This window comes from Myotis myotis, unplaced genomic scaffold (assembly GCF_014108235.1).
Source record: "Myotis myotis isolate mMyoMyo1 unplaced genomic scaffold, mMyoMyo1.p scaffold_m19_p_2, whole genome shotgun sequence".
Classification (NCBI taxonomy): Eukaryota; Metazoa; Chordata; class Mammalia; order Chiroptera; family Vespertilionidae; genus Myotis; species Myotis myotis.
The window spans coordinates 208,272,315-208,298,079 of NW_023416324.1; the positions used below are offsets into that span (position 1 = coordinate 208,272,315).

The window sequence follows — 25,765 nt, forward strand, 5'->3', positions numbered from 1 at the left end:
CAGCCTTGAAAATTTTTCCATTACCGATGCAACCACAATTGAAACTTGAAATAAAACGTCCAAATCAAATGAAGTGTTAATATTCTTCAAAAAAAAACATCAGTCCAATTGTCAGAGAAACAGTGGTAATGAGGCCCTGAATTTTCACACGAGCCCCAGCCAGCCGCGGCTCTGAGCAAACTCAGGGAGCCCGAGGCCCCCGCTGTCGCACCGTGACGACGGTGGTGATGGTGGCTGCCTGTTGGAGTAAAGCCACCCACAACCTTGGGTGTTGCCGCCCTGATGGCATTTCTCCTCATGAAGTCACCAGGGCCAAACCCCACATGCAGGGATTGGTCACCCTCTGGCCACACGATGTGGCTGCAGGACACATCCACCCTGGACACCTGGAGGAGTGACTTACAAGGCTGCCTTTCTGGCCGGCCTCTCCTGGCCGCCCGTCTTTTCCTGGGGTTCCTGGAGGTCCCTGAAGGAGAGAAAGCAGAGTGTGGGGCCGGAGGGAATTCAGCAGCTGAGAAAGGTGGGTCAGCAGATGATCTGGGTGTCCTGAGAATCAAGGACACACGCAAACCCCGTAGCTCGCAGTAACCCCACAGTAACACAGGTCAGGAAGCTCATGCTGCTCTGCCCAGATTTTAAATTTCTTTCCTTTTTTGGGGGGGGGGGTTCAATTTCTGGTCAAATTGAGGGGCCTCTGGACCCCTGGTGAGGGGGCTGCCTCACCCACGATGTTGGGGCGGACTCTCACTGAAGTGGGAGGGCGTGCTGTCAATAGGATGGCTCCACACCTGGTGAATTACGCATCCAGAGCACGCTATCAAGTGAAAACCAGGCTCCGTGCACCTGGTTTCTGTGACCTGATTGCAATAGTGACATCTGTGGCCATCGCCAGGCCCCTGTGTTTGTTCCCAGTGCCAGGAGCAGGGGAGTAGCCGGGCTCTGAGACCCCTGTGAATGGTGAGTTGGCCAACGTGGGCCCCTCACAGCCCCTGGTCCTCAGGCAGTGGGCCCACCCTGATCCCATGAGAATCACCCCTGGAGACGACCTCTGTGAGGTCGGCTGCCCACTGAGGGACAGAGAGGTGACTGGCATTGCATACGGTCACCCGGCGGGTCAGGGCCCGAACCATCAGGTTCCTCCCCACCCCACCGAGAGTGGGGAGCCCTCCCTCCTGAGGACTCAGTGGTGAGGACAGAGGAGTAGAGGCAGTGAGGGGAGCTTCTGCCCAGACAGGAAGAGGCCCCCACACTTAGTATTCCCCCACATTCCCAGCCGACACTGATGGGGACAAGGGCAGCTGCGGGGAGGCAGGTCTTACTGGGGGGCCGGGGATCCCAGGGTGTCCATCCCGCCCAGGCACACCGGGAAGGCCTGCGGGTCCTGGGATGACGGAGCTGTTCACCCCGAATCGGCCTGGCTCTCCGGGAAGGCCTGGGACGCCGGGGGGCCCGGGGGGGCCAGGGAAACCTCTCGGGCCCTGGACACAGAAAAACAGAACAGTCATGCACACAGCACCCACCAAAGGACAGCCCCCCCACATCGCCCCACCCTGACCCCCCTCCCCTCTGGTCCCCTTGTCACGGAGACACTCCAGCCGAGGGACACTCACCCGAAGGCTCTCCGGGTCACCACTGAACCCGGACCCCTCCATGTCGATGAAGGTCTGAGGGAAAGCACAGACACCGTCACCCAGAGCCCTGACCTGTGCCCCGGCCAGCCCTGTCTGCATTCGGGGGAGCCCATCCCCCACCCCCCTGCACTATGCTGTCCCCTAGGCACTTCCCATCTCACCACCAGGGAAAGACGGGAGCAGAGAGAGAGTGAACACCCTGCCCGCTCCACTAAGTGAAAGAAGCGTAAAGGAGGTCCCTCTGAGGCCCAGAACCAACCGGAGGGCCCCTGCCCGACTCCCTGGGCACCATAAGCCCAGACACCTGACTCCCCTGTGCCCAGACACCCCAGGAAGGCTGGCTCCAGGTCTGAGGCCACGTAGGGGATGAGAGGGTCCTTCCTCTGGGACAGCGGGTGGACCCCGTGGTGGAAGAGGCCCGTGCAGGACTCACCAGCTTGTCGTGTCGGAAGGAGGGTCCTGGTGGCCCCGGCGGCCCTTGAGGTCCTGGGGGTCCTCTTGGCCCAACTCCAGGATCCCCCTGGGAAGAGAAGATGCCCGGTCACACCAGGGAGCACAGCCCGGCTATGGATCAGGGGTCTACCCACAGCCCCGGCCAGGCTGGACTCACCTTCTCACCCTTGGGGCCCACGTCTCCTGGGGTTCCCGGGAAGCCCTGCGGACCTATGTCACCCTGGAAGACAGGCAGGCAGCTCAGGCAGGGAGAAGGCCTCTCTGCCCCATCACGTCTGAGCCACAGACGTGCAGCTTGTGGCTGTGAGCCCTGGATGTCTGCTCCCACTCAGAGCACCCAGCACCGAGGAGGAGCAGAGCTGAGCCTGAGCTGGGACCGCAGGTGGGCACTCCTGACCCTGGGGATTCCCGAGGCTCAGCACGTGACCCCGCCTTACAGACAGTGCCTGGGAGAACCTGCCAGGGCTGCCTGCAGCATCCTGGCCGTCCTCACCGGAGCGCGGGTGCTCTGCCCCTTGTGGGGGTTCGTGCGATGCGTGTACTACCTTTCCTGTCAGGGCTGGTCATGTGCCACTCCCTCCTGCCTGCTGCCGTTTGTTGGTCTGTTGCTTCCCAAATCTTTATTTGTGACTCTTGTGCCATTTCATTGTGTTTCTTGGGACGAGTATTTGTTGATTTTTAAAAATCCAAATGAAAAATTTTAAGATAAAAACTCTACATGGATTGAGATGGCAACTAATGAATCTGTAACTAACACCTGCAAATAACCATCTCCTGCTCCGTGTGTGCTGCCTCCGACCGCGGGCAGCCTTTCATTTCTGTTACGCACTTTTTCCCTCTAAGGATTTGGAAGCTATAACTTCCCCCCCCTTTTTTATCCCTGGTAATCAGCCTAAACATTTCAATACATACATATAACTTTATTATTTTTTTAATTCTCACCGGAGACTATCTCTCCATTGATTTTTAGAGAGTGGGAGGAAGGAGGAGAGACAGAGAGAAACATTAATGTGAAAGAGACACATTGATTGGCTGTCCTCTGCACATGCCCCAACCAGGGCCAGGGATCGAGCCTGCAACCAAGGTATGTGCCCTTGAGCAGAATCGAAACCCGGACCCTTCAGTCTGGAGGCTGATGCTCTATCCACTGCGCCAAACCAGCCAGGGCATCTATACTAATAAAAGTGTAATATGCTAATTAGACCAGATGTCCATCCGGACGACCTTCAGAACTTTTTAACTTGTATTTTCTTAGCGAAATTAGGTTGCATTTTCTAAATGGCTTCATTTTGAAACCTCTTCACTGTGTTGAGCCTGAGGAGTGTCACAGGGTAAAAAGTGCTAAGGGCCTTACACAAATGTCAGATTAAAGGCAGCTCAGAGAGAAAAGCACACTTACGGGTCTTCCGTCTTCCCCAGGGTCGCCCTGGAACATGCGAGAGAAGTGGTTAGTGATGGACTCATGGCTCGGGCCCCACCCCATCCGGCGTGGAATCGGACCCGGGCTGCACGCCTCCACAGACCTGACTCCCGTGGGAGAGCGGTCTGTGTGGGAGGGAAGCACCCTCCACCCAGCATCTGACCACCTTCCTCCACGGTGGGCTGGCCTCAGCTGGCTCTGCCCGCAGCCTCCCCGACACCCTCCCGCTCTCCCGCAGGGAGGGGAGCAGCCCACACAGTGCCTACCATCCTGGGGTCTCCAGGGTCCCCAGGGCCCACTGCTCTGCCCGATCAGCCGCACCCTCTCCCCTTCCTGCCTGAACCCCACCCCAGCGGGACCGAGGAGAAATGTGTACTCACTGGCTCACCGTCCCTTCCAGGGGCGCCATCCTTCCCTGGTGGCCCCGCGGGTCCAGGGGGCCCCTGCGGCCCAGGGACAGCCCGTGCATGGGGGTTCTGCACCATGGGGCCTGCGAGACCCTGGGAGGAGGAGAAGGCAAGGCTGGAGGGCCACACACACGCTGACCTGCCCACCCCACCACTCCTGTGTCCTGGGCTGGGTCAGTACCACACAGGGACACAGGGTGGACACACACAGGGGACACAAACAAGAATCGACATGCACAGGGTTTGGGCTGGTGGCACCACAGGGGCCTGCCCAGTTGTCCCCTCTCCCTGCCCACATGCTCCTCATGCTCTGGCCAGAGCCTCCCAGCCGTGCCCACCTGGTGCCAGACGTAGAGACAAAGAGGAAGGGTATGGATTCAGAACTCAGTCGGGTCACCAGTGAGGGGACCAGAGGGACCCACTACTCTGGGGCCCCCATGGGTCTGGGCCAGGGCTGTGGCCTCACCTCTTCCAGGACGTGGCTGCTGTCCCAGGTGATGACTGTACTTGAGCCAGGAAGGGTCTGAGCTGGGGGTGGGGGACAGAGGTCAGGCCCTGAACATGGCCCAGCCTCTGCCCTCAGCTCACGCCCCCCTCCAGGGCAGCACACACTCCAGTTCTCTCTCATACTCAGTACTCACACACACACTCCACTTCTTTCACACTCACTGTTATCTCTCTCTCTCTCACACACACACACTCCACTTGTTTCACACTCACTGTTCTCTCTCTCTCTCTCTCTCTCTCTCACACACATACACACTCCACTTGTCTCACACTCACTGCTCTCTCTCTCTCTCTCTCTCTCTCTCTTTCACACACACACACACAAACACACACACACTCCACTTCTCTCACACTCACTGTTATCTCTCTCACACACACACATACACACACATTCACTTCTCTCACACTCACTGTTATCTCTCTCTCTCTCTCTCTCTCCCTCTCTCTCTCACACACACACACACACACACACACACACACACTCCTCTCGCCGAGCCCCTAGAATCCCCTGCACGATCACGACCCTTCCCCCTGAACGCCCCGTCTCCCAAGAACGAGTACGTTCTCGAACAACCTGATGGTCTCACTTGGGAACAGCACTGTCACACACAGTGACCTAACGCCGCCGGCTTCAGGCTTCCCCACTGCCCAGTGGTGTCCTGTGGGACTTCTTTTGGGGAAATGGTGACAGTGGGGAAACCAGGCCCTACCAAGGATCCTGCCCAGAGGCCAGCTCTGGCACAATCAGCCCGGCCTGAGCGGCACATGTCCCAGAGCTGTGCACGCACCACCCGCAGAGAGAGGCGGCCCAGGCCAGCGCCGTGCGAGTGCATGTGTGAGTGTGCGTGTGTGTCCGTCCCCATCGCCCCTGCTCCTTGCTTCTCCCATTTGTCAATTTCCTCACCAGCTGCAGGGTGGGCGCCTTACCCTCTGTGCTTGACACGTAATTTGTGGGTGAATTTTGAGAATGTTCCCCAAAACCTTTCACCCGATCATTCCAGCAGCACAGAGTCCATTAGCAAACACAGGGCTCATGCTGGGTTGAAATGTCCCGGGCACTTGGTGACCTGCAGAGGCGCCGTCTTCAGAGGGAAGTTCAGAGGAGTGTCTGACCCTCCTGGGGTTTGACCGGCTCCGGGGACAGCCTCGCAGCAGAGCTGGGGGACCGGATGGATTTGAGGCCCTTCATCCCACTTGGACCTGACAACTCCCGAGGGAGCTCTCACTGCCAGGGCTGCACAGCACCACCCGCGTGCAGAGCTCTGGGCGACTCCTGTCCTGTTTCCAGCAGAAACCGAAGCTGCATCCATGTGTGGGCATCTCCCACCACCCCACCCTCTGCTCTGCTCAGAGCCCTGCCTCCTGGCCCAGGTGGATGCCGCCCAAGCAGCCCTGACGCCCCTTCCCCTGGACCCACTGAGTCACACGTCAGCCTCAGGAGGGCAGCCCAGCCCCTTCCCCTGATGGCGTGGGGTGGGAACCGCCCAGGATGCATTCCAGGAATTAGTGTGATTTAAGGCAGATTTAAAAGCCCTGCCTACGCGAACATTTAAAATGGAAAAAGCATCACTAAGAGAAGAGGAAAGGGACCTCCGTACAGGGAGAGGGACTGTGTTTCTGCGTCAGGAGGCTCCATGTTCTTTCTTTAGACTCGGTATTCGTGAGCTGTCCCAGCCCCTCCCCCAATACTGACTTAGGGACTCAACGGCATTCCAACCCAAACCCCAGCCGGCTGTTCTTAAAAACACACACCGACAAACCGATTCTAAAGTTCGTAAGAAAGGGTACAGGACAGAACAGCAGAGCAGTTGTGTCAAGGACGGGAGGGTCTGGGAAACGATAAACCATCAGGACCTGATCCTGGGCCTCCGCACAAGGCCGCATCCACACTGGCAGTGCGTCCCACCGTCGGACACACAGGCAGACCCACGGACACAGGGGAGTCCAGAGACAGGCCCACACAGACGGCAGCTGGCGCTCAGCAAAGGCCCCAACGCAGCTCGGGGTGGGGGAGGAGGATACGCTTTTTGATAAATGGAGCTAGAAAAACTGAACCTGTATAAGCAAAAAATAAAAGAACCGAGATCCATACTTTATGCCCAGACGGCCCCTGGACACACAGGACAGTGAGGCGGGGTGGGGCGGGGCTGCCCCGTGGCCCAGGGGGCCTGCGCCCCTCACTCAGAACTCTTGGGGGGCCAGGCGTTCCGCCCACCTTGCCATCCTGCCTGCGCCTTGGGCAGCACGTCCCCGACAGATGCCACAGGCAGCACGTCCTCAGCCTCGGAGGGAAGATCCTGGGGGACCGCTGGACGGTTCTCACTCATCCGTTCTCTTTTCTGTTTCTAATCTGGCTGCACTGACCATGTATTATTTTATTAACTTAAAACGCAATCAATGCTTTTATTCTAAATGAAAAAGGTCTATATAATCCTCTAAAACAGCGGTTCTCAACCTGTGGGTCGCGACCCCCTTGGGGGTCGAACAACCCTTTCACAGGGGTCGCCTAAGACCATCGGAAAACACATATATAATTACATATTGTTTTTGTGATTAATCACTATGCTTTAATTGTGTTCAATTTGTAACAATGAAATTGGGGGTCACCACAACATGAGGAACTGTATTAAAGGGTCGTGGCATTAGGAAGGTTGAGAACCACTGCTCTAAAACCTCGACATAAATGTGCAGACAGAACTGCACAGATGTCCCCTTGAGATTCCCATTCCCTGGTTATTCAGCCTGACGCGCATCTAGGCACCGCCGTGAAGATATGATTGGCAGGTGACTAATGAGCGGACTTGAGCACAGGGAGTTTATTCTGGAAATTTGGGGTATGACCCAATCATTACCCAAGGTCCCAAAACAGGAGAGGCAGGCAGGAGAGGTGAGGCGGGCGGGGTCCCGAGGAGGCGCTGAGGCATGTGGGCGACCCCTGGACCCCGAGAATGGTCCCTGGCTGAGAGCAGCAAAGCACCTGGACTCTCCATCCCACCACGCAGTGAGCCGACCTCCCCGGGCCTCCTGCAGGGAGCAGCCTGCCCACCCGCTCTCAGCCCCGGGCTCCGCACAGGACTCCCACCTGCAGAGCCGTGAGGCAAGACGGTGCGGCTGGATCTGCGGCAGTTTGTTGTGATGCCGCAATGAACTCTGACACACTCCGTTTCCCATGCATTCCGGGCACGCTGCCCCTGCTCCACAGGCCTGTGCTTGTGCACTCCCTCGGCCAGCGCACCTCCCAGGCCGCCAGGGGACGTCCCTGACCCCCGTGCGGATCCCAGGGTGGACCCATCTCACAGAGGCTCTCATGTCCCCTAGCGGCCCCCTGGGCCCCGGGCTGAACAGTGGTGTGGCACTCTGGTAGCACACTCCAGACAGTCCCACAAATACCCCAGAAACGGGCACAAAACACACACCCTGGGCAAGAGAAGGACGTGTCCCAGCAGCCGCTCTGCCCCGTTTCTCCTGGAGCAGCTTATTCCCACAGGGGACCCCGCATGTGCCAAGGTGAGGGGGCAGGGCAGGTGCTGACCACTCCCCAGGCTGGGGCTTCTGTCTGTGATGGACGGGAGAGCCTCACCCGCCACACACACGTGCACACAGCACTAACACACACATATACCACAAACATGCACAGCACTAACACACACATATACCACGAACACACACACCACGAACACACCCACCACGAACATGCACAGCACTAACACGCACATATACCACGAACACACACACCACGAACACACCCACCACGAACATGCACAGCACTAACATGCACACATACCACTAACACGCTCATATACCAGTAACACGCACACACCCACAAGAGCTTTACCTCCCAATATAGACACAGTGGTTTGTTCCTCGATTTCTTCTGTTCTGGAATCTTCTGAGTGGCTGCCTTCAGCCAAGGGAGGAGAAGTGACCGGGGGAGCCTCGGGGGGGCTGGGCTTTAGGGGTGCCCCCTGGCAAGGTGAGAGTGGGAAGACGGCTCCGTTAGTCAGCAAACTTGGATGTCCTGTGAATGTGGGTGCTGGCACATGTCAGGTTTAGGTTTATGCTGCTGACCTCCCCAGGCCCAGCAACTTCCCCATGCGAGGGAGGGACCAGCGCCCACTCCCCGGGCTCCGGGCGGCAACTCGGGGACAGTCCAGAGCCCAGCTCCTTCCCGTGGGCCCCCAAAGAGAAGGGCCGTGGTCAGCACTGTCACCGATGCCCTTGGGAGGGATCCGGTGGTTCACTGCACACGCTGGCGTGGCTGTGGCGTGTCCTTGGCGAGGGCCCCACCTGGCACTCCATGGCTGGGTGACTGCCACCCACCCCGCCCGGAGGGCATAAGGCACTCTGCTCTGAAAACCGGTCTTCCCTGTTCCCAGAGGCACCATGGAGTCGAGGACATGGGTGCAAGTGGATGTTCAAACACGCAGGCAAGACACTTCCTGCAGCCGGCCACCCCCATTTGGCATGAACTCCCTGGGGATGTTGTGTGTGGGTGACGGTCACCCTGGGAGTCTTGTCTGAGGGCTCCCCTCCCCACCCCTCGTCAGGCAGGCAAGCAGCAGCCAGGGCCGGGACACCAGGCCTTCCCTGTGGCTGGGACCTCCACCTGGACCAAGCCCGCCCATGCCATAGAGGCTTCTGCCCAGTCCCTCTGATGGTCAGCAGCCTCGCTCATCAGTGGCCTGCTAGTGGGCATAGCCAGGGACAGGCTGCAGGCTCAGGATCAACCCGTCTAAATAGGGACCCTATTTTTGGTTTTTGACCCTCCAGGCCAACGGTCACCAACAGGTGGTCCACAGATCACTGGTGGCCCATGAGGTCCGAAAGGTTGGTGACCGCTGTTCCAGGCTATTAAGTGGACAGATCACGAGAATTCTCGCTTCATATTACAGTGTTTTATAAAGTATGATACTTTAAAAAGATATCAGCTTGTAAGAAGATGTAATAAATAACTTCAAAATGCAGTGGGTATTTAATTTTAAAGCATGCCTTTAATATTTATGTAAACGTTTTTTGTACTTGTTCAATAGAAACTTATCTGGCCACTGGGTAAAGCTAGCAATAACACTACTGGTCCGCAATGTGTGAAGAGAGGCCACCAAGCTGTGGCATTTCACGCTGTGGTCCCAGCACAGCTCACACACCATGGTTTTGTGGGGTCACTGCATCCCCAGTGGCTGGTGTGTGGCCCAGGCACCCAGGTGGAGATAGGAGCCTGGCGGGCAAAAGTGCACGATCTCAAATCCAGCCGTGTCTGTGAGGCTTAGCGGTGGAGGTACACACAGGCAGCCTGGCCCTTGGGGGGCTGTTTTGGGCCACTACGTACTGACCCGTGTCCAGGAGCCCACCATGCAGGTGGGTGAGCCACCTGCCCCACCTCCACCCTGGCAAGCCCAGGGGTCCCAAGCCCTGCCTTGGGGAGGGGGGGGGGGTGTTGTGTGTGCTGACCATCCACCCCAGGGCAGCTCAGCACGCCTCCTGTTATGCCCGGGATGCCCGAGCCCTGGCGTAGACAGCGTGACACAGATGATGGGAGCGGAGGGTCCAGCCCCTTTCACGTCCCTGAGACACACTCCCTCCTGTGTCATATCAGCGGCGTGAGCTGAGAAACTCACTGAGCTGGCCTCGTGCTGCCCTGCATGGCTTCCCCTTCTCTGACTTACTCGCTAGTCCCTTGGGGCCCTACCAGCCAATGGGAGGCACAGTCAGGATGTCAGGGGCACCTGAGGGACTCAAGGATCGTGCAGAATTAGAAAAACTGATTTTCTAATGAGCGGGAGCATGGCGCCCTGGCCGGTTTGGCGCAGTGGATAGAGCGTCAGCCTGCAGACCGGGGGGGTCCCAGGTTCGATTCCGGTAAAAGGGCACATGCCTGGATTGTGGGCTCGGTCCAACGTGCAGGAGGCAGCCAATCAATGATTCCCTCTCATCACTGATGTTTCTATCTCTCTCTTCCTCTTTAATGTCAATAAAAATATATTTTTTTAAAAAAATGAGGGAGCACGGCCCAGGCTGGGCTGGGGGCACTCACCTCTTCCTTCTTGAGAAGCTCTGGGTTCTCCGCCAGCCCACTTCCGAAGTCCCCTGACGCCTGAGGGTTCACAGAAAAGGAAGAAGCTGGTGACTAAAGCCCCGGCCCAGCAGGGCCTGGAGAGCAAACCAGGCAGGTCCCGCCTGTCCCAGACCCATCCCAGGCCCTGTCCCAGACCCATCCCAGGCCGGGCAGGAGGAAGAGGGGAGACGGGGGGGGGGGGGGGGGGGGACGAGGGGAGACGGGGGGGGGGAGGGAGAGGGGAGACGGGGGGCGGAAGGGAGAGGGGAGACAGGGTAGGGGGGCGGGAGGGGTGGTTTTTTGGTCACCAGGAGGGAGCTGGCCCTCCGAGGTGTCAGCTGGCCATCAGTGAGGCATGCCCGGTCAGACCCATTAGAACGGCCCACTGGAAATCAATGTGGCTCCGGGCCAGACACACAGAGAACCATAAAGAAGCATGTTCCTCTCTTCCCACGTGTCATCCTGTCCCGGGTCACCGTCCTGGAAACGGCCCAGAGGCTTATCAGCGCACAGGGCACACGGTGGACACGGAGCAGAACAGAAGGCAGCTGAGGGGACAGGACTGGACGACCTCACTCTCTTCACAGCTGTGTCCACAGAGGCAGGTCTGTGGCCTGGAGCCTCCCCCAGGACACGGCCTTCCTCCTATCTGTCCACACCCAAGAGCAGGTGGACGTGCCTCCTCAGGTCCCACCTGACTGTGTGCACGCACACACACACACACACGCACACTCACACACTGACACATGTTTGCGGTGCTGACTATCAACTATCACCTCCGGGCTGTCCTGGGCCCAGTGTCCACCAGCATTCACTTTGTGTGTGTTTTGAGTGGAGAGTTCCAGGGAAGGCGGGGCTATAGGGCAACTGAAAATGTACCAGGTTCCTGGTACCTGAAACGGCATCTTTCAGAGACCTTTCTCATCCCATCACTTTGGGGTTCCTGGGGCGAAGGTCGGCCCCTGTTGGCTGGGGCTCTCCTCCCACCAGGTGAGGGTGGGGGTAGGGGTGGAGGAGGGAGACTCACCCCATCATCATCGTCGTCATCGTCCTCCAGGCAGTGCATGGGGCTCACCTGGGGGTCACTGCGCACTCTCAGGTCCGCGATCATCCCCTACACGCAGAGGGAGAGGGAAGTCACGGGCGGTCCTGAGGCGGGCGGGCGGCGGGGGGCACAGAGAGACCCTGACTCACTGAACCTGGCATCATGAAGTCAAAATTTCAGGGGACATAAACCAGCATGAGAGGGGCCGTGCCCTGGGTCAGCCCAGTGCTGCTCCTGGGCAAACCTCAGGCGCAGCAGGAAACAGAGTTCGATTAACTGGTCGGAATCCAGGTCTTAACTCTCTTTGCAATGTCACCTTTTCATAAAATAAGTGAGGAGCAGCGGACAAAACAGCCCATAGCGACTGGAGTGAGCTCTCGGTTCTCTGTGCACATGGGCCCCTCAGCCGGGGCAATTTCACCCGTTCGCTCACTCCTTCATTTACTCACTCACCCTCTCCATCCCTCCTTCCCACACAGGCTCCCTCACATGCTCTCAGCCCTGCACCGGGCACCGGGCACCGGGATAAGGCTGAGTGTGGATCTTAGAGGCGATCGTGCCCAGGTAAGAAAAAGATGAGGTGTGTCACTGAAAGTGGTGCCCCTGAGGGAGAGGAGGCAGATGGCACTGGGTGGGGGGAGCTGGGAGGGCAGCAGACACAGGTGGGACAATGTCCTGAACTGTGAGTACAGAGGGTCTACCCTGTGGAGAGGACATGGGGCACCTACTCAAAAGGGGGCCCTACGCATGAGGCAGGAAGCCAGTTGGGGACAGCAGAGATGATGAGGACTCAACCCTGGCTGCACTGGGGCCCTCTCTGATCTCCAAAGGGTAGAGGAGCAAAGGGTGGCACCAAGTGCAGTGTCTGGATCTCAGCCGACTCTCAGAGCCAAGTAGGTGAAGCTGGGGCCCAGGGGCCTCCCAGCGCCCACGGGACTCCTGCGAACCCAGGCAGGTGACATATGATCCTGAGCCGGTGACATATGATGTCCCTGGGACACAGCACAGCAGGCTCTGCTGTGCACTGTGAGTTCTGTCTTCGATGCCACTTCCTAAAAGGCTTCCCACCTGGAAACTGGGAGTGCTCTCAGTGCTTTCTCTAGCATTTTGTGTTCTACTTAACATCTGGATCCACTGGGATTGACTTCAGTGCAACTGTTCTTAAATAGAGACCATAAAGCAGCATGTTCCTTGCTTTCCATGTGTCCTCCTGTTCCCGGGTCCCTGTCCTGGGAAACCGCCCAGAGGCTTATCAGCGCACAGGTCACGTGGCGGGCACGGAGCAGAACAGAAGGCAGCTGCTCAGTTCTAAGAAGCACGTTTTAACCACCCTTCACAGAAAGTCTAGGTCAGAGGTCAGCGGACATTCTCTGGAAAGGGCCAGTTGGTCAGTATGTCCAGGCCTTTGTCACAAGGACTGTGTTGTACCAGGAAATCGACCAGGACAGTCTGTAAAAGACGGGGCGTGACTGTCCAACCAAACTGTAGGGACACCAACCGTTTTACTTCATAAGATTTGCACGTGTCACAAAATGTTCTTTTTTTCCTAACCATTTAAGCACAGGAAGGCTGGCTAGCTTACAGGCCGTATGAAAATGGGTGGCAGGATGGACCTGTCCGAGGGCCATGTGCAGACTCCGGCTTTGGTCATTCTGTTTATTCCTCCAAATGCCCTTCGGACTCCCTTTATCAGCTGACCCTTGAGCTCATGACCTCCCTATTCTGCACCAACAAGGGACATGTGACCACCAACGACCAAACACCCAGCTGAGCCCGCACCTGGAGCTCCACTCATCTTTCGAGGCTCCGCTCAGGCTGCCTCCTCCAGGAAGTACCCCTGGAGTCCCTCCCCAGGCCAGTTAGACTCTGGGGGCCAGTTCTGCTTGACTCCATGTTCCCCCATCCACCTCCACTACTGACGATGAGGCTTGTGGGACAGTGTACCTGTGTGTGTGTGTGTGTGTGTGTGTGTGTGTGTGTGTATACGTTACAGGCATGTGTGTTATGTGGATATGTGCATGGTCTTATGAGTGTGCATGTGCACGCATATGGGCACGGGTGTGGGGGAGGTATGCACCCCAGTGTCCACCACCATCCCAGCTCTAAGGGTGCCATCACCCAAAAGAAGTGTAGGCCAGTCTGGACTAAAATTGCAAGGGTCAGCCTCTGGGGTCAGCAGCAGCATCACATCTGAGATGCAAACTGTTGGCCCACGAGCCCCATTGAGGGAGGGGCAGGAGAACCCCAGGTGACAGTCACCCGGGTTGAGAGCTCAGAGACGGCCGGAGGGCCAGAGGTTAAAATCCTGGAATGCCCCTCGGTGGCACTTTGTGTGTGAGGGTTGGGCAGGGGCGCTTCTGGCAGGTAGGGGGTCAGGGTGCTGTATGTCCCCCATGACCAGCCACTCACTGACACCGCCTGCAAGGCTCCGAGCCTCCGAGACCAGGCCCACAAAGGCCTGAATGAGGAGGGCAGGACAGCTCAGATCCCAGCCGCCGCTGGGGCTGGCAACTTCCCGAGGACGGAGTTAGCTGGGGAAGACATCACTGGTGCAAAAGCCACAAGACCCTCTGCAAATATTGAGCAGACTTAGAACCACGTCAGGAAATCCAGAGATTTCGTTAATCAAGACCATTTAAACTATGTCCTGCCACTGCTACACCACGGGCTACATGTCTTAAAGATGCGTGTGATGATCAAAACCCTACTTCCCATGAGTGACAGGGTTCCAAGCGTTTGGTCAGCATGACCTGGGGGGCCCCAGGACCCCCTCGGTCAGGAGTGTGGCCATGATGGGGGGAGGCCTATGGGGGTTGGAGACGCTCACCCTCTCCCTGTTGCTCCCCGCCATCCTCGGCGTCGAGCCTGCCCCGGTGGCCCAAGCCCAGGGGGCCGGTGGGCAAGCTCTTGGCTTCCGTGGGCGAAGCGCTGGTGTATGTAATCCAGCCAACAAAGCCGCAGGTGAGCAACGGTGACAATGCCCGCACTTCTCACTGAACACGCGGACTGACCGCGGATGTGCCAGGAACAGGTCAGGCCCGGCCCCGCCTGCCTGGAGGCTGCGGACAAGGGCCCAAGGGATTCGAGGGCAGTTCGTCTGACAACAGACCCTGAGGCCGAGACAGAACCATAAAGGAAAGCCCCGACTAAGAGGAAGGTGGCTTCACAAAGAAGCAAACAGGGAAAGGACCGGCAAAGACATATGGAACAATGGCATCTGAACGGGTAAAAAGGGGGAGGTAGACACATAGACACTGAACAAGAGTCGGACGTAGCATGTTAACAAGCAAAACACTGTAATGACTGCGTGGAGCGAACCGCTTCCAAGGGATGTTTATAACCAAATCTGACAAGAATAAGCCTGAAAGACCAATGGGGTTCCAGAATTTTCTGACAGGAGAAAAGAATACAGGTTCTGTAAGGAGCCACAGGACCCGTCGGGAGGACACCCCTGAGCTTTCGTTTCTGCCAAAGCAGATAAACCACTCGACTGGAGTGACTCTTTCCTAAGAATCTCAAGGCAAACGCCCGAAACACCTTGTACTGATCAGTCTCGTCAGACAACAGGCTGCTCCCCTCACCTCGCTGGAATCGGGCCAGAAACCCACACAGAACACTCCTCAAACTTCTCGTCTGCGCAGACACGGGAGTCAGGCCTCGCCCGCACTCAATGTGACACAGTGGACAGGAATCAGGGCCACAGCCCAGAGCCAAACATCAGCCTTAAACTCCCCGTTTCTGTCTTTCTGACCCCAAAGACCTGGCTAGGATACAATGTCTTAGGAGTCTTCCCCAGGCCAGATTAAACCACATAAACACTTTAAATGTCCCAATGATGTTTAAAAAGTGCAAGGTAAAAAGGCAAGTGACAGCCCTAGCCGGTTTGGCTCAGTGGATAGAGCAGGGGTCCTCAAACTTTTTAAACAGGGGGCCAGTTCACTGTCCCTCAGACCGTTGGAGGGCCGGACTATAGTTTTTTTTTAAAAAAAATGAACAAATTCCTAAGCACACTGCACATATCTTATTTTGAAGTAAAAAAACAAAACGGGAACAAATACAATATTTGTATTTGCGTGTGGCCCGCGGGCCGTAGTTTGAGGACCCCTGGGATAGAGCGTTGGCCTGTGGACTGAAGGGCCCCAGGTTTGATTCCCGTCAAGAGCACATGCCCAGGTTGTGGGCTCCATCCCCAGTAGGCAGCCAATCAATGATTCTCTCTCACCATTGATGTTTCTAACTCTCTCTCTGCCACTCCCTTCCTCTCTGAAACCAATAAAAAATATATATATTTTTTAAAAAGGCAAAAGACAAACTGGGAAGTAATATCCGCAGCACACAAAACAAAGGGTAGGTTTCTTTCATATGTGAAGAGTTTGTAAAAAACCAACAGGAAATGGCGTGAACCATCAAAACAGAAATGCAAAGAACACAAGCAGGTCAGTCACAAAAGAAGAAATACAAATAGCCAATAAAAAAAAAAAATCAAAGTCTGTCTTCACTCACAGCAAGAAACGCCAATTAAAACCCCCAGATGCAGCTTGCTGATGCATCCAACTGGCAGTCATGTTTTGCACAAATAACGTGTGACCCTGGCCAGGCCTGGGGGGAAGCCTGCGGTCTCCTCCCTGCAGGAGGAGTGTGGCCGCCCTGAGCCCCCTGAGCCCTGGGCAGCCCCATGGTCAGCTTTCTGTTAAACCCGCAAAGACGTATGGAACAATGGCATACGGGAGGTCACACAGCAAACTGCCAGCGAGCACGGCCCCTCCCTGGGTGAGACGTCTCTCTGTGACGCCTTCCAATTAATCATGTTTGAGGATCAAAATGAAAACACAAAGAGGCCCAGTTTGGTATCAAAGTCCTGCTGGCCCCCCGACCCCACGGGTGAAAGTTTCTGCCAAAGGGGAAAGGCCAGCTTTCAGAAGCCGAATCACCAGGACTTAGAACAACTTCCATCAAGCAGCTTTTGTCTGGGTAATAATTAACTTTCTGTCCCCTGAGGCACGTCGCCCATCAGCCTACACAGGGACCCCTGTGCGGGGCGGGCCAGCTGCAGACCAGCTGTAACGTTAGAATTGAGTCAGCTCGAACCGAGGGTGCCCACGCCGTGTTTCCAGGAGGCCGGGGTCCAGCTAAAGGTTCCACGTGTAGGGGCCGAGGGCCCAGGACAAAGAACCCACCCAAGTTCTGGGGTTGGCCTCCCCCCAGATGAAGGCCAGGGTCCGGCCCAGGGAGTGTGGACCTCCTGGGGACACAGTAGAGACAGCACTGCTGGGGAAGTCCTGCCCACACCGCTCTGAGCGGCCGCTGAGCAATTTGGTAAAATAATAACAACAGCACAATTGACGCTGGCACCGGGCATGGAGCCCTGGCCCAGCCCAGCGGGTGTGCAGTGTTCATGGGGTACAGCTTATCCCTAGAAGGGCCCAGGCCTGCTCCTACCCTCTGCTGTTGCCATCTTAAAATTCTTAATTATGGAACACGGGGCCCTTCGCTTGCCTTGTGCAGATGGTGGCAGTTAGAAAGATGGTCCCAAGGGGGCCGCAGACAGACCCCAAGGGGCCAGAGCACCAGGGAATAAGACACATTGGGACCAGGCAGACCCTGGGGCCTGAAGTCAGGTAGGGACTGATGGCCCCTCCCCCAGGGCTGGTCCAGTCCTCAAGCAGCAGCCACAGTTACCTGGAACTTGTCGGGGTCCGCTTCCCCGGCCTGAGCCACAAAGAAGCCGGAGCCGGGTTCCAGCTCCAGGGCGCGTGGGGACCGCGCCAAGGACACCCCCTGGATCTTCTCGCAGTCCACAAAGAGCGTCACGGTGTCATCGTCCACACTGAGGGCAAAGCGCGTCCACTGGCCGGTGAAGGCGGGCAGGGCAAAGCTGGCCGCCGTGCGTGTCCGGGCCGCGCCCGGCTCGGTGTACAGGAGCTGGATGTGCTGCTGGCCGTCACTCACGCCCGACAGCTTCACGCCCACGGAGACCACTGCCTGGGCTGCATCCGTGATGGCGAACAGCACCCCCGCGGCCTCGGTGGCCGGCTGCACGTGGAAGAACAGCGAGAAGTCACGGAAGAACGGGCTGGGGAAGTGGTACCGGGCCACCTGGCCGCTGTTGGCATCTGGACCAAAGACGTAGGCTGGTCCCACGTCGGGGTCATCAATCTGGGTGACCTGTTGGGGCAGGGGCTCCCCGAGCAGCTGGAGGAGCCCCACCTCTGTGACCACTCCCTCTGTGAAGAGGAAAAAGACACCTTGTGAGGCTGTGTGCAGAGCACAAAGGGGAAACCGAGTCATGCCCCTGGCACCTGCTCTGCTCCTCTGGGCTCTGCTGGCTGGGGAGGTGGACAGATACCCCATCTTATCCAGACACACGTTGGGCCAGAACATGTTGGCCATAAACCACTAAACCATCCCCTCGACAAGCTTGCAGGCCGTGGGGTGGGGGGAGGGCGGGCAGGATGCAGCAGGGACCATCCCAAACCAGCATGGCAGGAGGAGGGGCAAGGAGCCTGCTGTGAAGGGGCCGGGGGTTCTGAGCCCACCTGCAACCTTGCCCCGCACCCCGTCCTCACCCCATCACTCATCATCCCCATGCTCGGGCCCCCCGCGGGGATCCACAGGAGCAGGGCACGGGCAATAGGGGAAAGACAGCTGTGCACCGGGCTGTCCCCTGCAGCGTCACCCTCATCAGAACCAGCCCAGAAACAGAAGACAGAACGTGAGAGGGGCTGTGCCTCCTGGAGGACTTGGCTTAGCCGGGTCGGTCCTGTGGTTTCCACGTCTGCGCTGACACTCAGTATAGCAACTCACACCCAGTCCCCGGTTGGCTGGGGCTTGGATGTGACAGCTCGGCTGAGGCTGTTGCATGGGGCTTCTGGGAGCCAAGTCAGCACGGACTGAGGGTAGACGTAGTGTTTCCAGGAGGCGGGGGTTCCAGCTTAAGGTTCCAAGTGCAGGGGCTCCCCCCGTCCTGGTGTGTCCACACTGGGGTGACCTGGAGAGCAGCCTTGTGAGGGGGGACCACTGGCGGGAGGTCTGCCTTCTCAACCCACAGATGCTCAAGCTAGCGTGGTCCCACCAGCCCCACCTGCCTTCTAAACACCCGGGAGGCTCATGCGTCCCTTCCATTCACGCCCCTCAGGAGCCCACGGTCAGAACTGCTCGTGTGTCCTCCTCCTGGGCCATCGGTGTCACAGAGCACGAGTTCTGACTGACATCCCCCAGCACTTGGAGGCCCCTCGGTGGCAGGAGCCCAGGCGGGGACCCAGCCAGGGTGCTGGGTTCTCTCCCCTCATTTCTGTCCAGCAGGAGGGACCAGAGGCCCTGCTGTCCATGATGCTGACCCTGGGCCGGAGCAGGGCCTGACCTGACTGTGTGCCTGGACCTGCCCAAGCCCTCGCATGCAATACGGAGCATGTGGGGGCCACTAGTCTCAGGCTCCCATGCCCTAGGAGCCAGGAATGCTGAGCGTTGGGGCAGAGGGCCAGGCTACGTCCCCACGCAGCATGTGGTCACTGCCGGACACAGGAGGGCAGGCACCAGCTCAAGGAGAGACCGGTGCATGCATGACTTCCCCGCACATCCACTTTGCCTGGCGGAGCCTGACTCTGCGGCCAAAGTTGGCCAAGAGCCCTGACCCAAGGCCTTTCCTCTCAAGACCCCCACCTACAGTCTGGGTGGGGTCCACCTCCAGAGTGTGAGTCACACAGGAGAGAGATGCTTCTGGGAGGCAGCAGTGATGTGTGGGGGTCCCGAGGAAGGCTGCGTGGAGCCAGCAGGCGTGAGTGTGACAGTGAGTGCAAGTGTGAGTGTGTATGTGTGTGTGTGCGTGCATCTATGTGACTGCTGTGTGTGATGGGCACTTGGATCTGGCCCACCAGCAGGGCCAGGCTGACCTCTGACTTTCCGGGGCAGGAACAGGGAAGAAATGCTCACCCCAACTTCTAAGGCAAGTTGTCTTATAAGAGTCCCTGAGGAAAAAAATAAATAAAAACAGGAGAAAGGGCCACCGCAGGGGGACATGCACTGTCGGTACCTGCCAGGGTTGGCCCCCAGGGTCAGCGGTGTGGCTCTGCATGGCCCTGACTGCCCGCCATGTGGCAGCGCTGCCAGCCAGCCAGGCTCCCACTGATCTCAGCCTCCCTAAGGGTAAGACCCTCATGCAGACGGGAAGTGGGGCAGGCACAGGGAAGCACAATTTCCTCCACCTGATAAAGAATATCTACAAAAAACCTACAGCTAACATCATACTTAACGGTGAGAAACTTGAACCTCTCCCACTAGGATCAGGTACAAAGCAGGAACGTCCCCTCTCTACTTCTTTTCAACATCATACTGGAAGTGCTAACTAATGAAATAAGAAAAGGAAATAAAATACACAAATTGGGAAGAAAGAAATAATACTGTCTTGTTTGCAGATGGTATAATCATCTATGTAGAAAATTCAAAAGAATTAACAAACAACCCGCCCCCCCCCCCCCCCCCGACACACACACCTCCTGGAGCTAATACGGTAAGTGATGATAGCAAGGTTGTGGGATACAGGATCAATATACAAAGTCAATCTGTTTTCTACATACCAGCAAAGAACAAGTGGAATTTGAAATTAAAAACAGAATACTACTTACAGAATACCAAAATTAAATACTTAGATATCAATCAAACGAAATATGTACAAGATCTACATGAGGAAAACTACAAAACTCTGAAGAAAGAAATCACAGAACTAAAGAAATGTAGATATATTCCATGCTCATAGATAAAAAGACTCAATATTGTCAAGATATCAGTTCTTCCCAACTTAATCTATAGATTCAAAGAAATCTCAATCAAAATCCCAGATAGTTATTTTGTGAATATCGACAAACAGATTCTAAAGTATATGGAGAGACAAAGACCCAGAATAGCCAATGCAATTCTGAAGGAGAAGAACACAGTTTTTCTAAGCCTACAGTGATCAAGACTCTGTGGTACTCTTGAAACAACAAAATGATCAATGGAACGGAATAGAGAACTCAGGAAGAGAGCCACATAAATATACTCAACTGATCTTTGACAAAAGAGCAAGGGCAATAGAATGGAGTAAAGATAATATTTTCAACAAATGGTGCTGGAACTGCTACACGCCAATGTGCAAAAAATTACATCTAGACACGGACCTCATACCTCTCACAGAAATTAACTCACCGCAGATCACAGACCTAAATGTAATGTGCCAAACTATAAAACTGCTAGAAGATAACAGGGAAAACTCTGATGACCTTGGATATGGCAATGACTTTTTAGATATAACACCAAAGGCACAATCCATGAAAAAACATCATTGATAAGCTAAGCTAAACTTCATTTAATTTCTTTAAGATTAGAAACTTCTCTTATGCAAAAGGCGCATTAAGACAGTAAGAAGACACACCACAGACTGGAGGGAATATTTTCAAAACATGTATCTGATAAAAGGAGGTACATCTAAAACATACAAGAACACTCACAACTCAACAATAAGAAAACAAACAACCGGATTGAAAAGTGGGCCAAAGATCTTAACAGGCACCTCACCAAAGAAGAGGCAAATATGGCAAATAAACATATGAAAAGGTGCTCCACATCACATGCACCAGGGGGGTGCAAATGAAAACAACCACGAGACACGACTTCACACCTATTAGAAGGGCCACAATCAGGAACACTTGACAACCAAGTGCTGGCCAGGGTGTGGAGCAACCAGAACTCACAGTCACTGCTGGTGGGAATACAACCCGGTGCAGCCACTGTGGGAGACAGCTGGGTGGTTTATTATAAAACTAAACATACTCTTACCCTATAATCTAGCAATCACACTCTGGTATTTACCCAAAGGACTTGAAAACTTATTTCCACACAGAAACCTGCACACAGATGTGTACAGAAGCTTTATTCATAACTAGAGGCCTGGTACACAAAATTTGTGCACTTGGTGGGGGGTCCTTCAGCCCCATCTGCGCCTTCTTGAAGTCCGGGAGCCCTCGGGGGATGCCTGACTGATGACTTAGCACTGCTGCGGAGGCAGGAGAGGTTCCTGCCACCCCCACTGCACTCACCAGCCATAAGCCCGGCTTCTGGCTGAGTGCGCTCCCCGTGTGGGAGCACACTGACCACCAGGGGGCAGCTCCTGTGTTGAGTGTCTGCCCCCTGGTGGTCAGTGAGCGTCATAGTGACTGGTCGTTCTGCCGTTCGGTTGATTTGCATATTAGCCTTTTATTATATAGGCTTGCCCAAACTTGGAAGCAACCAATATGTCTTTCAGCAGGTGAATGAGTAAATAAACTGTGGAACATTTAAACAATGGAATATTATTAAGTGACTAGAGGCCTGATGTACAAAATTCATACAAGGGGCTCAGCCCTTGCAGCCCCGGCTTCATCCTGAAGGTCTTCCAGAAGGTCGTCCGGACGGTCGTTCTGCTGTTCAGTCTAATTAGCATATTAGCTCTTTATTATATAGGATAAAGAGAAATGAACTATAAAGCCATAAACGACATGGAGGAAACGTTAATGCATACTCGGTGAAAAAAGCCAGTCTTTAAAAACGCTACATCATATATTATTCCAACTCTATGACGTTCTGGAAAAGGCAAAACTGTGGAGACAGTAAAACGTTCAGTGGTTGCCAGGGATGGGGTGAGGGCCGATGAACAGGTGGAGAAGAGAGGATTTATTTAGGGCGGGGAAACCATTCTATATAATACTATAATGATGAACACATGCCATTACACTTTTGCCCAAATCTTCGGAACATTCAATATAAAATGGAGGAGGCTGAGTGTGCTGGGGGGTGGGGGGAATGGGGGCATATGAGAAATCTCCGTACCTTCCCCTCAATTTTGCTATGAACCTGAAACTGCTCTTAAAAAAAAAAAAGTCTTTAAAACAAAACAAAACAGGCAAAGGGCAGGAGAAAGTAAGCAAACATTGCAACACGACTCTCAGATAAAACAGAAGTCAAGTTGAAGCCATGAAGTGGGACAAGGGGGCGATACGTTTAGTGCACTGACACATAATGGGCCCAGTACCACCCACACGCACCCGACCCCCCAATACACACGGCACACGGCGAGGCGGGTGGGAAGCTCTCTCTCAGGATCCGGCCCAGAGGCACCTGCCTGCCCCACCCTCCCGTTAGATGGAGCACGACCACCCCCTTGACACACTCGGAGAGACTCCCCAAACCTGTCGCTTCATTACCTGCAGCAGCAATTGCACAGGCAAGCGTCTGGGGCGGGTGAAGAACCTCATCTCAGTATCAAAGAGAACACACACCTCAGGGCCATCTGCTGCTCAACACCCGACTGAAAGTCTAATAAGCATGATGGGCAACTGGAGCACCCATGTCACTGGGTGGGGGCACCACGGACACGTGACACGATTCTAATGTCCAATTCTGACTTCCCATCAACACCATCCACAAAGGCCTCCGTGAGCGATTTCTGATGATCTAGAATCAGCGGTTCTCAACCTGTGGGTCGCGACCCCTTTGGGGGTCAAACGACCCTTTCACAGGGGTCGCCTAAGACCATCGGAAAACACATATATAATTACATATTGTTTTTGTGATTAATCACTATGCTTTAATTATGTTCAATTTGTAACAATGAAGTTGGGGGTCACCACAACGTGAGGAACCGTATTAAAGGGTCGCGGCATTAGGAAGGTTGAGAACCACTGATCTAGATGAAGGCCCCAAGGACACCCTCATCTGGAGCCTGTGATGATGACTCCATGGGGCCAACACAGCTTTGCAATGTGACTGCGGTGATGGCCCTTAAGATGGGGAGGTTGTCCCAATCTAACCACATGCACTCTTAAAAGAGAGAGCCTCTCCCACTGGGGCAGAGAAGGTTGTGATGAGAGAGGAAGAGACCCTGAGATGGGCCTGGCTGACCTTGCTGGCTTTGAAAATGGACAGACACCTGCCCCTCTCGCCCCCAGCCCCGTCCCTCTGCCCTGAGCTCCCTCCCAGTGTGGACACAGTGAGGACCTGGGACCTGTGCCTGCCCTCCCCAGGGTGGGGCCTCATCCACTTTTCTCTGTGGCCTGAGGGGCACGTTCACAGATGGCAAAACCCTGCACCGAGTGCTCAACAGTGAGCTGACTGACCGCCCGCTCCAGCTCCAGCTCCAACACAGGGCTCCCACGGTGGCCTTCTCCCTCCTGAACACCTCCCCACGCCTAGCCACTGGCTGGACTGCCCCAGCTCCTCCCCCACCCCGCTCTCTTAGGGGGGCAGAGAGGAGCAGGTACAGGGGAGGCCCTGCCGGGGGGTGGACAGAGCTGGGCCTCAGGCTGGTGTGCTGGGACCAGGTGACCCACCCACACCCCACTGGCCCAGCACAAGGGGCGTGGGGCCAGCTCCACCAGGGCCTGCAGCCACCCTGCAGGGCACCCTCAGGAGGAAGGACAGGAAAGGTGGTGGGGCAGCCGAGACCCTACAGGCAGTGCTGGACAGGTCCTGGGAAGGAAGCAGCACCCGGGCTCAGGTCTGCCCCTCCCCCACAAGTGCCCCCCCACACACACACACACACACTCACAGCCCAAGGACCTCACGAGGCCAATGATGGTTGTTGCATCCCAGCACCCCACTCACCAGCCCCCGCCCTCCACGGGGTGGGGTGGGGGACATTCACCAATACAGGAGAGGGGCTGGGCCTTCCTGGTCCCTCCGCTCCCCACCTGGCCTTCCTCCTCCTCCGCCTGCCCCCAGCATGCAGGGGTGGGAAGGCCAGGTGGTGGGTGGTCCTCACTAAGATGCCAGAGGAGGGGGAAATGGTGAGATGAGCCGAAGCCCACCGCCAGCCCAAGGGGGCGGGAGGAGCAGTGAGCGCTGCCGGCAGATTCCCCCAGGACCTGCTGGGAACACGGCCTCCCTCACACGCGGGGATCCTGCCAATGGTGCAGATGTCCAGTGAGGAGTCCTCTTTAGGCCACTTGGCTGACCAGGCCAGCTGCGGTCAGAGAGATTCCCCGCCCTCCCCCCCACCCCCACACACACACCCACAGGAGACCAGGGCCTGTCCGAGGCCCAGCAGGTCTGGTGCATTCAGGCCCTGCCCCAGCCTCGTGGCGGAGGAGGAAGAGGTGGAGTGGGGAGCGGCCAGGCTCCTCTACATGGAACCAGGGGCCCCGGACAAGCCACTCCCTGTGGGGCAGCCCCTGCCACACACACTCGGAAGAGACAAGGTGAGGAGAAGGCCCCGGCCAGCCCAATATTCGGGTGTTCCAGGCACCACATATGAATGGGGCGCGGGAACGTGCAGCTCACTGTGGCCCCCAACCCTGCACGTACCAGGCCTCCCAGCGCAGGCCTGATGGGCCGTTCCTCTGCCGGACACACCCCGGCCACTCCTGCTGGAGAGCAGGCCCAGCCCCTGTCGCTGCCGTCCTCCCTCCCGTCCAGCCTCTGGGGTGCCCCTTCCTTGGGGCTGGGCACCACCCGTCATTGGCACTTGCTCCTGCCCTGGCTTCTCCACTTCACTTCACCCCAGGCCTGGCACAGGGTGCCAAGGAGCCACCCACACAACCCTCAGGGGCCCAGTAGGGGGACACCCCCTTGAGATCCAGTGCAGCCACCCCACCCCCATTGCCCAGCTCCAAAGCCCAGTGCCTGCAGGGACGGATGAGTGGGCAAGGCTGCTCCCCACAGAGAGGAAGAGGGAGGGGACACGCAGAGCCCACACAGATGGGGCCTCTAAGAGCAACCAGGGAGCAGGCTCTGCTCGGGGGGCTGGGCCCCACTGTGGAGCTGGGGGCTGGGAGGGCTGCGGCTGCCCTCCCTCTCCCCACCAGAGGAGCAGAGATGTGCTCTGGAGCGCATGGCCCCAGGCTGGGGTGGCCTCATGAGTGCCACAGCCTTACCACCTGCTGGCACGGCTTGCCTCTCCCTGTGGCACCCACTCCCAGCCCCCTCCCCCCAGTCAGACTGGAGCAGCAGCCAGAAGCAGGAGGGAACCCGGCTCCCTTGGCACATCATGTGCGTGCCCTCAGCCTCCCTTCCATGACGGGTGTCTCAGAGCACTCGTGAATGAAAATGCTTGGGCAGGGGCTGCTCCCCACGCACTGCCGTTTCATGCACAGAACCAGACCCAGCCTCCCCCCAGCCAAGGAGGTGTGGCACTCCTGCCTCCTGAGGGCCCACAAAGGCCAGCACCGGGGCAAAGGAGCCTATGCCAGGTTCACCCCAGCCCTGGCCGGGCTGCCACGAAAGAGCAACATGGAAAGGGTGAGG

At 56.6% G+C, this 25,765-nt stretch overlaps 1 protein-coding gene across 3 annotated transcripts in view; it reads right to left on the bottom strand.

Moving 5' to 3' along the window:
• COL18A1 (collagen type XVIII alpha 1 chain) overlaps window positions 1-25,765 on the bottom strand; it is an 80,544-nt gene that overhangs the window by 18,243 nt on the left and 36,536 nt on the right. For all 3 annotated transcript variants that reach the window (XM_036349544.1, XM_036349543.1, XM_036349542.1), the window contains 12 exons: window positions 17,195-17,739; window positions 11,498-11,584; window positions 10,450-10,509; window positions 8,254-8,383; window positions 4,378-4,439; window positions 3,885-4,004; window positions 3,484-3,510; window positions 2,242-2,304; window positions 2,065-2,151; window positions 1,611-1,664; window positions 1,320-1,478; window positions 404-466 (listed from right to left, as the gene is read on the bottom strand). In XM_036349544.1, coding sequence (XP_036205437.1) covers window positions 404-466; window positions 1,320-1,478; window positions 1,611-1,664; window positions 2,065-2,151; window positions 2,242-2,304; window positions 3,484-3,510; window positions 3,885-4,004; window positions 4,378-4,439; window positions 8,254-8,383; window positions 10,450-10,509; window positions 11,498-11,584; window positions 17,195-17,739 — 1,457 coding nt within the window. The remainder of the gene's footprint in view (window positions 1-403; window positions 467-1,319; window positions 1,479-1,610; window positions 1,665-2,064; window positions 2,152-2,241; window positions 2,305-3,483; window positions 3,511-3,884; window positions 4,005-4,377; window positions 4,440-8,253; window positions 8,384-10,449; window positions 10,510-11,497; window positions 11,585-17,194; window positions 17,740-25,765) is intronic.